At 44.1% G+C, this 13,911-nt stretch overlaps 1 protein-coding gene across 1 annotated transcript; it reads right to left on the bottom strand.

Moving 5' to 3' along the window:
• Positions 1 to 1,518: 1,518 nt before the first annotated feature.
• sanbr (SANT and BTB domain regulator of CSR) lies at positions 1,519 to 13,663 on the bottom strand. The gene is made up of 21 exons (XM_071531431.1): positions 13,548 to 13,663; positions 12,607 to 12,758; positions 12,274 to 12,460; positions 11,302 to 11,398; positions 10,970 to 11,208; positions 10,678 to 10,736; positions 9,843 to 10,003; positions 8,966 to 9,052; positions 8,635 to 8,745; positions 8,199 to 8,322; positions 7,854 to 8,006; positions 7,444 to 7,589; positions 7,168 to 7,264; positions 6,290 to 6,322; positions 5,896 to 5,995; positions 4,671 to 4,756; positions 3,522 to 3,550; positions 3,184 to 3,257; positions 2,933 to 3,021; positions 2,676 to 2,758; positions 1,519 to 2,576 (listed from the first exon to the last, which is right to left on the bottom strand). Exons 2-21 carry the CDS (start codon positions 12,754 to 12,756, stop codon positions 2,540 to 2,542), a joined length of 2,142 nt encoding a protein of 713 aa, XP_071387532.1. The 5' UTR covers positions 12,757 to 12,758; positions 13,548 to 13,663; the 3' UTR covers positions 1,519 to 2,539.
• Positions 13,664 to 13,911: the final 248 nt, after the last annotated feature.

Genomic DNA, 13,911 nt, shown 5'->3' with positions numbered 1-13,911 from the left:
AGACTGGCCTCTTCTTATCTGATCTGACCTGAGCTCAAAACCCCGCCCACTTCCTCTCCTGCCTACACACTGAAATGAATTTCTAAAGAAATTTGGTTTGTGATGATAGATCTCTTTCTCTTTCTCTCCCTCTTTCTCAGACACACAGTATTCCTGTGGCATCTCTCCATTTCCGCTCAGACGTCTTTAGCCAAGGTTGGGCCTGGGTAAGATGACCCTGCCACTAATCCCTGTTAACATACTGGTATTCCATTAAAGGTTATGATGACGTCCCTCCCAGGGAGGTGGAATACTCCCACTGCAAGCTGAGATGCTCCGCTGATGCAATCCCAACAACCTGCTGCCCCTGATATGCCCAGCGAGGAAGCCCTTTGCCCTCAGACTTTTCATTTGGCATTGAACTGATGTGTTTTGTTAACTTTACTGTAGTTTTGTTAATTTGTTGGGAGTCCAACATAGCAGCAGTTCATGTCAAAGACCCTCAAATAGACACATTAGAGCCATGGAACCCCATTTGATTTTGTCCCAGGAACCCCTAAAGATTTTTATTTACTTTTGAACTGTGGGAAATAATAGCAGTGAGAGTGAAAGCTATAATTAGAACAGAAATTTTTAATTCATAGTGAGCGAGGGTTGTGCTGAGATAGTAGTGGTGGATCTGGCGGTAACTGGAGCCCCCCCTCCCCTACTCTCCCCCCCCCCCCCCCCCCCCCCCCCCCTCCTCCCTCCTGACCCAGATCCAGAGATCCTCAGCCATCCTCGGCATCCGCTATTGAGGAGAAGAGGCAACAGCTGGGGGTCTCAGAGCACCGCTGGGAACAGGGCCAGATAAACCGCACCCCCCTCCCCTCCCCTCCCTCCCCATACTGATGCCCCTTCATGCCCCGCTCTCTGTCCACACTCTGGGCGAGAGAGGGGTTATTAATACCCCTGTGAGTAAGTGACACAGGAAGCGCAGGTTACCGTAGCCGCCGGTGGCAGCCGGCCTATCACTGCCTCTCGAACAGAGTCAAGAGCGGTCGACCCTCTACCCAGTGGCACACATCCAGCCCTCCGCCCAGTCCCTTCACATTGTTTCTGCAAAATGCAAACGCTTTCCAAGCAAGCAAGTAATCATGCAGAGGCTAAAAATAGACACTGGTCTCTTGAAGAACTGATACAACCTCTCAAAGAGAAACAGCAGATGGAAAAAGGAATGCAACCGATTTTTCCCCCCCACCAAGATTTACCCTGATCAAATTCTTCAACATCACCTTGTTAGGAGGAGCAGAGGTAACAGGTTGTGACCAAACTGGGGCAAAGTTAACTGAGAAGTACAGAGTAACTTCATAAAGGAGATATACTGCCACCTAATGGGCAATAACCAAATAGCAGCTAAGAATGTGTTGACATAGTCGGAATACACAGAAAAAAAAAGAGGCATAGCTGGAATTAGTCGTTTTATTTTTGATATCACAGTCCATTCATGTTTTATTGGTCCCAGCGGTGTACAGTACAGTCATATTCCAAAACAGATAGAAATGGCTATAGCTATATCTCTACCAGAACTGGGTCAAACAGCATTTGTGAATAGTTCTCAGCATCTGTCTCTCAGTGTGTGGTGCACCAGATGGCTGCGCTTCGCCACATAGGACAAGGTTTACACTATTTTGAAAGTTTAGCGTATGTGTGTGTGATTGGCAACTTAAACTGAGACAAACTGAACAAAGTAAAGCTTTTCATCCCCCATCTGGTGTTCCAGGTAGGCTGAAAAAGACCGAGAACGATTTGCAAATGCCATTTAACCGAGGTCTGATCTCTACTGCGAACCAGTACAGATGTCTCACTCTAAGTGGCTTTCTATGTCCTATAGTGAACTTGTTGCTGATCTATTGCACTCGTCGCCATCACTAGTCCTATGGAGCTACACGGTCCACAGACTCTCGCTCTAGTCTAGATCTAACTAGACCTGGGTTAAATAATATTTGCAAATTTCTTAGCGTTGGTTTTAATCTGCTTAAAAGTACCAGATGGGTGGGGTTTACTGCATTTCGGACAATTCAGATAGAGTCAGGTAAGTTGTCAATCGCACAACTGACTTTCAAATACTTTCCTTAGAATTGTCGAAACTTTCTGGCACTCACTGTGTCGCCCCACGCGGCAAACCCCACTCGTGTGGCTCCAACGTTAACGAGAGCCCGCCTGTCCTGAAGCTTCACCGGGAACTGCTTAACAATTGCGTAAACGAACAGCTAGCGGATGCGATGGGAGGTGATCCATACATAGTCACCTGAGGGAAGCTGAGAGGGAGGGGAGCTGGACTAAAACGGGCTGGAGGGTGATGAGAGTGTCCGTCCAGGTACGGGACAGGAGGGTGGTGGAGCAGGCAAGGAGGGGGGTGGCAACGCTGCCAGTGTTGACTCTCGCTCGGTTACGTTATCTTGCTATACTGAGCGCTCACGTGAGGATCTCCCCCTCTTCCTCTTCACTCTCCTCTTCCTCAGCTTTCACGCTCGTCCGCCAACCGTCTCTCTCTTGCTTTTTTTCTCATCCAATCGTCTTATGTTGTCCGGATCTGAGCGTAGCGCGTTTTTGATCTATAGGAGCAGAATATAGGGACAGTGGTCAGTAGTGGGAAGGGGAATGAGGAGGGAATGAGTGTGTGTGTGTGTGTGTGTGTGTGTACTATGTAGTACCTGGGTGTTTTCTCTGAGCTCTGTCTGCCTTGAGAGCTGCCCTTAAACTGAGCTTCCAGTCTGGAGTAGATTCCCCCAGCGAGCTGCGGCAGCAAATAGCAAACACGACCGCATGAATTATGAATTCGGCTCATAAATCATGGCCAACGCCAGCATTTACAAGCTTCCGTGAACCTTGGCTATGACATCGTTTTTTTTAGGTATGTAAATGGGTTTGTGTTGCGATATATTTTAATCATGTTCAGAAACGCGCTCACCTCTTTAGTATCCTTGGATTTGCTCTGCTCCTGGTCTCCGAACCTCATCTTAGTCAGGTGGCCGACGATCTCCACCATGCGGCGCTGGTCTGGATCGCAGAGACAGAGTGAAAGAAAAAGGATTCAAAGACAAAGAGTGGAAGAATATGGATAAAAGTAATGCATATCTGTGCCCAAAACACATGAAACAGATGATTTCCAAAGTGGTCTGGGCTGGAAAACAAGTAGTGCAACATAGTGGCCTTCATTACCGTCTTCCCTCTGAGCATCCTGGTTGTAACGCATGGAGCGAGAGCTGTCCCATTTACTCTTCTGAGCGCTCACTCTGCAACACACACAGCACACGCACCAGTGTCAACCAAACCTGGGCCAGACAGCGGATGCAAATAATGCTTGGTATTTGTTTTCACATCCTTGGGAGTATCAGATGGGTGGAGTTTACTGCATCAGAGCGACTCAGATAGCGATAAGATGTCAATCACGAGAAAGTATGATAAACTGACTTTCAAAAAACAGGTCAAAAATCTAAATCTGATAGCGACGAGATATGGAGTGTGTAGCATGATCTTGTGTATACAGACTGACTCACGTGAACGGTGTGTTGTCCCTTGACAGTGCCTGTGAAGATGATAAATGGATTTGGAAAAAATGAGAACACAGCACTCAAAAAGTCAGAGCCTGTGCCATTTAAGTGTGAATCACTAACACCAAAGCGGGCAGTATACTGTATCACTACAGCAGGAATCAGCAACTAAATTTAACAGTGTACTAGACCAGTGGTTCTCAGCGTGGGGTCTGGAGACCACCAGGGGTCCTTGAGGGGGTTCCAGGGGGTCCCCAGCAAATTTATGAATTGCTAAACTTCAGCATTATTTAATTTTTAAGTTAACACAATTAGAGAATGTAGAAGAATGACTGTTCTGATCATAGTGTCACTGTTATCTCTCTACCTACAATACAGATAGTCATGGAATTCTGGAGAAAATCATATCTAACAATAAAAACATTCTCAGATTTGGGTTTGAGAGACAAACTCTCATCAAATGGGGCCCAAATGTGGACTAAATCAGGGGTCCTTGATATGAAAAGGTTGAGAACCACTGTACTAGACTGTTACCAGGGTTTCTGAAAGCCAACATTCAAGACTTTGAGACCTTTTTAATGCTACCTGATATTAAAGTTAAGATTGATTTAACAACCAAAATAAAGCCTATTTCTGACTGAACATCGCTAACGAAGGTTCTGACACTATAAATGAGGAGGGTTAGACAAAAGGACACTGGGAAATTAAATGTTTGCGGGCATGATGCTTAACTGTGTTTAAGACTGGACATCCACACAGGTCAACTGTTAATAATGCCAACATTACTGCCGGTCCAATTCCTGGCATTTGTCTTATTTTGTTTGCCGTTCTGTCAATACCTCTATCTAATTTCATATTTGCATGATGAAAATGAAGCTTAATTAAAGAAACAAACCTATTACAACCTCTAATAACTGTATTTAAGACATTTTAACACTTTTTAAAGCCTTTAGATTGAGATCATAATCTTAAGACTTTCTAAGGACCCGAGGATGCCCTGGTTACGTTAGCGGATGACTCAGCAACAAAATAACAAAGACAGTGTACTATGCCATAACATTAGAATATGAACAGTACCATATTGTACCATAAGAGTACAGACCACTAACAAACATTAGAACCACACGTTCAATCCAAACTTTAGCGGGAACTCACTTTCTCTGGCTTGTCTTTGCGTTGAAAGTTTGGTGAGGATACTTGTCTCTTCAGAGGTCTGCTGGCCTTCTTCGCCTTCTTAGCAGCTGGGAACAGACAAACAGCAACATGTTAGAAACGCTGTCTGACAGGGCGTCTGACACCACCTGCTGGCCGAAAAGAGCAACTGCATTATTTTCCATCCTTAGACTGAGTGGTGGAAGTGAGAAAAATTAAATGGTAAAAATAGATGTGATGAAAATGCCTGTGAAGGGAAAAACACGATTTGATAACGATCCAAATATGATTGGATACGATCCGAAGCCAATTTTATTAAAACAGAGGTGATGTGCTAAAAACAGAGCCATGTTTCATCATCTATCCTCACTTAATTTTTATCACTCAAACCACAAAATTGACCATTTATCATTGAAGGAGAGCATCCTCTAGCCATAGAAGGGTCAAAGTAACTAATAAAGACATCCTATTTTTCCATTTCCCAAATATATATTCTCTATAAACTATTAATGGGGGACAATAAAAGGTGTACAGTTTGTCATTTAAGTCTATGGAGCAATTCTTTACTGAGAGTGACCTGTATGATGGCTACTGGAATATGTGAGCTGTGGTTGTGGGGATAATATTATTGTCATAAATTACTATACTATCTAGATCTGGGTCAAATCATAGTTGCAAGTAATAATTAGCATTTCCTTTAATCAGTTTAGAGCAGTGGTTCTCAACGTGGGGTCCGGGGACCACCAGGGGTCCTTGAGGGGGTTCCAGGGGGTCCCCAGCAAATTGATGAATTGATGAACTTCAGAATTATTTCATTTGCAGTTAACACAATTAGAGAATGTAGAAGAATGACTGTTTTGATCACAGTTTCTCTGTTATCTCTCTACCTACAATACAGATAGTCATGGAATTCTGGACAAAATCTCATCAAATGGGGGTCCGCGGCTCTAATGTGGACTAAATTAGGGTCCTTGATATGAAAAAGATTGAGGATCACTGGTTTAGAGTACCAGATAGGTGACGTTCTGTAATTCTGCCACTCACAGGAAGACATGCTGAATTGAATGTTAAATACTTGCTTTACAGTCTAATCTTTGTCAATCACTGTAAGTGGTTAAACCCCACCCATCTGGCTCCAACACAGGACTAAAACAAACCATAAAAAAAACAGTATTTTGCCAACACTAGCTGATCCCAGGTCTGATCCTGTCACAACACGCTACTCCACCTTGTTTCTTGGACAGCTCCTCTTCGTCGCCCACCTCGTCCTCGGTGACCTCTGACCCCGTGGTGTACTCCTCATCCTCGGACAGGAGAGACTGCTGCCGCTGGCGAAGGGGCAAAGGTCGCATGTTTCAGACACAGCTGCTGGCTGGCGAGCACGGTGCTGACAAATTTAGAAACTGACCCTTGCACCCTGAATCGCTCGTTACATTTGATTGTGTCGATCTAAGCAGAGCGCCGCTACGCCGCTGTCACTCACATTTAAATCACTTCGCCCACATTCTCCTTTCATGCCACTGGATTTGTTTGTAATTTCGATGAAAGGCAGATCACCTCCAAAAAGTATGAATACCAGAATATAAGCAGGTATAATGAAGGAAATGAAGGAAAAATCCTACCAGTTGCAGACTCCAGTTTTTCAATAGGGAAAACTAGTCAAAAGAGAGAGGAGGTGAAGTTAGAACGGGAAAGATGAGAGAGAGAGAGAGAGAGAGAGAGAGAGAGAGAGAGAGAGAGAGAGAGAGAGAGAGGTAAAAGAGAGCAAGAGACAGAAAGAAGCACAGAAAGAGAGGTCTAAAGACAGTGAGAGAGAGAGAGAGAGAGAGAGACACACACAGAGAGTAAGAGAGAGGTAAAAGAGAGCAAGAGACAGAAAGGAGCACAGAAAGAGAGGTATAAAGACAGAGAGAGAGAGAGAGAAAGAGAGAGGTAAAAGAGAGCAAGAGACAGAAAGAAACAGAAAGAGAGGTAGAAAGACAGAGAGAGAGAGGTAAAAGAGAGCAAGAGACAGAAAGAAACACAGAGGTAGAAAGACAGACAGAGAGAGAGAGAGAGGTAAAAGAGAGCAAGAGACAGAAAGAAACACAGAAAGAGAGAGGTAGAAAGACAGAGCGAGAGAGACAGAGAGAGTAAGAGAGAGGTAAAAGAGAGCAAGAGACAGAAAGAAACATACAGAGGTAGAAAGACAGAGAGAGGAGAGAAAGAGAGGTAAAAGAGAGCAAGAGACAGAAAGAAACACAGAGGTAGAAAGACAGAGAGAGAGAGACAGAGAGAGAGTAAGAGAGAGGTAAAAGAGAGCACGAGACAGAAAGAAACATACAGAGAGGTAGAAAGACAGAGAGAGAGAGAGGTAAAAGAGAGCAAGAGACAGAAAGAAACACACAGAGAGGTAGAAAGACAGAGAGAGAGGAGAGAGAGAGGTAAAAGAGAGCAAGAGACAGAAAGAAACACACAGAGAGGTAGAAAGACAGAGACAGAGAGAGAGAGAGAGACTTACAGCGCAGCTATCTCCTCTAAGAGGTCCAAGGAGTCTTGGTTCCAAGAGAATGTCACAGTCCAGAACTTTCTCAGCACCTGATGGAGACTCCTCAGTCCTGACAAACAAACACACACACACACACACACACACACATTACCAGAAAATTCTATTTCTTTGCAACTATTCATAGCAAGTACTACTCTAAAACACACACGCTAACGGAAACACCATTCTCCTTGAAATGATGTACAACAAAAGTGACTTAAACACACACACACACACACTCGTACTCACCCCTCTGGTGGCGGTGTGTTGGACACACACACTGCGTCTCTGTGCAGCAGCAGGTCATTGAGGACTCTGGTCTGGGCTGAGCTCTCCTGGTCAGTACAGTTCTCTTCATCAGGTACGCTCACTATGTGGTCTCGCATCCTACAGCCCTGAACACACAAAACACACACACACACACACACACTTTGGCTGCTGTAATACCTTCCCAGGCTGCTCTCAGGCAATCCAGCTGTTTTATTTATCCTTTCCTGCCATAAATTATTTGAATCCAGGTCAGGTTGCATTTCACACGTTTGTTGCATAATATGGCACAACAAGGATACAACTCACTGTGTGTGTGTGTGTGTGTGTGTGTGTGTGTGTGTGTGTGTGTGTGTGTGTGTGTGTGTGTGTGTGTGTGTGTGTGTCCCTACCTTGGGCATGCCAGTGGGGTCGAAGCGGAGAACCCTCTGGTTGCAGCAGGGATAGATTCCCGCTCCGTGCCAGCCTTTCTCTGCACCCATGCCGGGGTACAACACACCCTCCGGATGGTACTTGCAATGGGTCAGCTCTGCACACACAAACACCTACGCACACGCACAAACACACACACACACTTTAGTAGTAGCATGATTAGCATGATTTGATATGCATGTCAGACTTACAGGATCAGTCTCTTTTCTTCTCCGTCTTTCTCTCTCACTTGTTTTGTCACTCAAAACACCACTCACTCACTCACTCAGACACACACACACACACACACACACACACACACACACCTGTTGGCAGCGGGAACAGGTCAGGTAGTTGATAGTACCCCAGATTCTCCAGTAAACCAGAACCCAGGATTTGAGTTCCTCATACAGGCTAGTGATGTATTCATGCACATCCCAGTTCTTCTGTCTGGAAATACACACACACACACACACACACGCACATGTGCACAAACACACAAAGTATGAACTCTGAACATCTTGCCCTGCAGTACAATATACCTCCTGTCATATGTGAGTGTAACTATGTGATCAGGAACACTTTCAATCAGAAAACACAGCAGGAAAACAGTTATCACCCATTAGAGGTATATTGGAGGTTTCTGTCTCTGTATGTATAATTACTATGAACTAAATAAATGCCAGAACTATGAGTATACATCTTCTGAATGTACAGAACATTGTTTTGAAGTGGAGTCATGTTGAACGGCTGCTACAATACCTAGTGTGAGTATAGGTGATATCTCCTCGAACATCGATGTTGATTTTCCCTGGAGCACAAGAGATCTTCCTCTCTGTGTCTTTGGTCAGCAGCTTAAGGCACAGACCGCACCTGTGTTAGGACACATGGGAATCAACATCAACGTTGACAGGGACATACTGTTTGTGGCCAACCTGATGCATGCAGGAAGAGCTGGTTGTGGCTGTTGCTATTCGTTGACTGAAAACCTGTTTGCAGCACACCATTCTTTTGCATGAAATTTTGCGTTTTAAACTGAAAGCCTGACAAAGCCCCGCAGGTGGAAACAGCAGCCTTGACTGCCTCTACTCACCTGTAGAGAGTCGAGGCGTTTCCCGGTGAATCTCTGTTCTGGTAGTTGGGATCGAAGAGACGCTCAATTTTCTTCTGGAACAGTTTGCTGTGTGAGTGAAGGAAGGCAAGAGATGTAAAAAAAAACATATGACTTGGCTGCTACTGTGTTTTTATGTTGTCTAGAAAGGTGATTCCCATGGTGGGGAAAAAGTTAATTCACTAGTAATTACCCCAGTTAGGGAATGACTTTTAAACTCATATGTTTCACTATTATCTCCCCACATGCAGTGTAGACAGTTCTACAATTCAGTACTAAATCAACAAGAACAAAAATCTGTCCAGAAGGGCAGTGAGTCACACAATTTAGTGGATCAAAAAGTCAGAGCTTTTCCACTTTTCCACTGACTCACCGAATCACTCAGAAGTAGTATTTTATTTCATTCTAGTGACCAGTGATATTTTGAATTTGCAGAGTTTCATCCTAAAATAAGATTTGCACCATTGCAAAAAAACAGTGACATCTATTCCCACAAAATGATTAACAGCGCAAAATCAATACAAATTATGATACTTTTGTGTTTTAAGAATACTAGATGGTTGATAAAATTATGACTTTAACCTCTATATTTTACAGTTATCAAATGATGAATCTAAGGTAATGATTCTTTCCAAATGAAATATATACCATTTTGGAATGGAACTCTTCATTTGCAATCATATGATCCTGATGACTATCAATATGGCCTGTCACAATATTGTTCATACAAGATAATGTGTCATCTCCTTGCTGTATCTCGTATGCTTTGAGAAATGTCTGGTAGTTAACATACAATCTGCATTCTACACCTCCCAACTCTCTTCCCCCCCCCCACTGTTCATAACCCCGTCTTCCTTACCTCTTGAACTTGTCCTTCTTGTCCCGGACGTCGTCTGCGTCGTTGTGGTTGAAGAGCCCGGCGATGCGCGTGGCCAGGTTGCTGTTGATGCAGTTCATGTTGCAGGGCGTGGCCACGATGGCACTCATGTGTTTGTGGCAGTACTGGGTGCACTCCTCCACCTGAAGATGGACACGCACACACAGCTCTCATTAGGACCTTTCAAAGGGTACACAAAAAAATCTAGCTCTATTTAAATAGCCCTACCTTCATAAATATTTGCACATAATTGCTCAAACACTACTGTAGCAGCACTACAATGTTAGCTCTCCTAACAGAGCCAGAGCAGTGGTGAGAATATTTACTGCAAACTGACTGTCCTAGCGTAACTCTTGGAGGTAAGAGAACAGCTTCACTCGTAACACCCATGCAACATCGATTTAACAAAGCTCTATCTATGGGCCTCTTGTTTTCCCTGGATTAGGAGAGATTTCAATTTATCAATTCCAAACATAAGTGAATGCAAGCTGCTGGTTCTTAAGGCAGTGATACATGGGGCGGGTGGTTGGGCAACTCTGATGGGCAATAGTGCTAAACATGTTGCCTAAGCATTCTTGATTATTTCCCTTAGGAACATCTTGTTTCCAGGGCACGTGGAATATATTTTTGATCCTCTGCTACACTTAATAGCCTGTTGGTGGGAGTGCTATGCCTCTACAGTGCCCACCGCCCATCTAAGAGAGAATCTAAGAACATAACCACAATTCAATTTAAAGTTCTCCCTGTTACATCAGAAAAACCAGGGGCCCGCATCACATCATCACACCAGCAACCCAGCTCACGGCACAACACTTACTAACGTATCCATCTTCAAGAACTCGGAGGAGATCAGGATTGAGATCACATTGCTGGGCTCTGTAACCGACAAACACCACATAACCAACCAAGCAAACCCCACAACCATCAAACAACCAAACAAACACAGAACACACAGCCAGTGACCCACCGAACGTTTACCACTTTTAGTGACCAAAGAAATCAAAGCACCGTCCACGGATTCACACAAACAGGTAAATGACAGCTCAGGCATTCCCATGTGTATTAATGTGATGTCTGCTGTTGCTCTAACGGTTCCTTGTGGATTTTACCGAGCCGGGGTTTCTCCCTGTTGCCCTCTCCCGCCGCGTTCCTCCGGACGTAGTTCATGAGCCAGTCGAAGATCTGCACGTCGCAGTGGACGGAGATGTCCACCTCCTCCCACCTCTGCGGGTCCACGGACAGATACTCGGCGAAGTAGCGCATCTCTTTGACGAGGAGGTCTCTGGGACACGTGAAGTCCTGCTTCAGGTTCTTGGCCTCATCGCACACGTGGATGACCATGTTGGGACTGTGTGGGAGGTTGAAGTGAACAATGAAGAGCAGTTTGAAAACAGCTTTTGGAAACTGGAGAGTGAGGATGACTGGATCTCTCCTAACTTACTCGCGTGGCTTCTGAGGTTTGTCGTCCTCCTCTGCTGAGACCCGCTTCTCTTTCTTCTCCACAGAGCCCACCCTTGCTGAGGGTGTCAATTTCAATCCTGCTGATATCAGTAGAAACAAAAAAAAGTCAAACATACTGCAGATCTGGTTATGAGAGAACAATACCTCTCAATACCATACACATTTTTTGGGTCTGATATTGATTTAAAGGCACCATGTTGGATTCTTCCAATGGAATCCATGTTCTCTACTCACCTGAGAACATTATATTAAGAAAATCATTTGAGCCTGATCTGATTCTACTTCTACTACTAGAAAAGAAATGCATTTTAGATTAGATAAAACTATAGTGAGCACTGAAGATATTAAAACAAATAATTATTGCAAAAAGATTATAATTAAACATATTGAAAATAATACAGCAAATAAACAGGGATAAAGATACAACTTGTTCACTGACAGTTTTATAGGCTGAAATGGATGTGCAAGTCATTAACATTTGAAAGTAAAAAAAATCCCAACAACACCCAGCCCTAGTCGAACACGACAAGTAAAAGAAATTATGTTTCTCAATATTTGATCATTGAATATTAGATCGTATCGTGGGGCAGAAAAATGAATCACAATATTAGCTCCATTTTATTTTGCTGTAGTAATCACAAATGAGACGGCTTGACCATCACAGTTTCACAAGCTCTCCATCCAAATTATATTATTTGCACTTTGTAATGACATTTTTTATATCTTGTTACAGTTTACATTCTAGCAAGCCAATACCATTGCTAGAAAGATTTGTGGCGCATAAATAAACATGCTTCTGCACAGTCATACTTTGCTGTCACTGAACTTTTATTTATTACATCGTATTATGGTTGTATCGAATATTGAACCCCATATCACGTATGGAATCGTATGCCATGATAAGCATATCGTCCCATCCCTACTGAATATCTACATGGTGGCACTGACTGACCTGTAACTTTGCTGGTGCTCTGGTTGGTTCCCGTCTCCACTGCCTCCCCTACGTCCAGCAGGGTGGACTTAATATAGGAGGACACGCTGTCCGAAGGGGAGGAGCTGCCTGCCGTCAGGGCGTTGCATTGGTTGTCCACATGAGGAAACCCCCCGGTGCTCTTCAGCTCCTCAAACCGACGGGCACACTGTGAGCAGTCAAGGCGACAACATCAGTACCACGGTATTGTTTCGTATCTACAAATGAGGCCTCCTGCTACTAAGCCATGGATGGGTGGACGGAGGGATGGATGGAGGGATGGATGAGCTCATAGTTACCCAGCGTCACAGTTACCTCCTTGGAAGTGAAGCCAGGGACAAGCTTGGCTACGTTGTCCCAGTTTATGGGCTGGGGCACTCCCCACAGAGAACTCAGCACCATGTCCAAAACTAGGACGTTATTGTCGTAGGGAAAGTTGTTGTTGTCCGAGCAGAAGCGACTCATCTCTTCAGGGTCAGAGAGACAAAGAGAAACAGAGACAGTAAAACTATCAGGGTGATCACCAGGCCTACTGGTCAGAACCAGGACAGCAGCAGTTCAGCACCCTGATCTGTGGTTCACGCCTATTCTGCTGCACAGAGAGTAGCAGGCACCATCATTTCAATCATGACATGCATTTATGCATGGTATTACTAGTGGAGGGTAAACCCACATAAACTCAGTTTACCCACATTTTTGTTTGCAGAATGGACTTTTTTAGTCTTTATGAGATAAATTCATAGTATGCATCATAGTAATTAGTATCAAAATGATGATGTATGAAAGACAGGCACCTGTAAACCACAAATTAGTACTTTTCTGAAAATGTAATTGATTTTTGATTTGTGGTTATGATGATCACTGAGGTCATAGTTTACCCACCTTTTTATTTACCACTACAGCACTGGTCATAACATCCTAGAGGTAGGTGTGCAGAGCTTTAATCTAATAACCAGGGATGAGGTGGAGGATTCGGATATATACATACTGTATATCCATATTTATCTATATCTATATATACATGTGAATTTACCTATATTTTTAAGCTCATATGATATAAATGCATGGTATATATTATAGGAACTAGAAAAATAGTATGAGACTGGTAATGTTAGCACAGGCCGAGTCCATCTGTCCTCCTCCCGGCTAACGGCCACCAGCTGGCTGCACCAACATCAGATGTCAAGTGATCTCAGCCGGTTCTCGAAGACGCATAAAAACACACACAGCAACATGACAAGCTTTTGTTCACATACTTATCTAGTGTCAGAGATATTCCTCCCCGTCCTCTCGTACAGTAAAAAGCGTCAGCGCCTATTTTATGGCATTGTGTTTGGATGACGCTGATGATGTGGGCTTCCTCTACCGGCTAACTGCAGGCACGGCCATAGCTAAATGTTAGCTAACGTTGCTGGGTAGCTTCTGCTGCCTTCAAGCACTCCCCGTAAGCTCCTACTCCAAAGCTCCGAAGGCGTCAACACGACCTGTCACGCAGTCGCAATCGTTTTTGGTCGGACATTAACAACGTGAACCCTGTAACAGAAGTGTTTTTGGTGTGTGCCGTTTTATTCTAGATATCAAGCGGCACAGAGAGACTTTGTGCAATGTGACGTTTAAATT

Source organism: Centroberyx affinis, unplaced genomic scaffold (genome assembly GCF_046629955.1).
Source record: "Centroberyx affinis isolate AG114_WGS23_722 - 3 ecotype Tasmania unplaced genomic scaffold, CSIRO-AGI_Caff_v1 ptg002079l_1, whole genome shotgun sequence".
Classification (NCBI taxonomy): domain Eukaryota; kingdom Metazoa; phylum Chordata; class Actinopteri; order Beryciformes; family Berycidae; genus Centroberyx; species Centroberyx affinis.
Note: the sequence above shows the minus strand (reverse complement) of the source record. Positions and strands in the feature narration are given on the sequence as shown.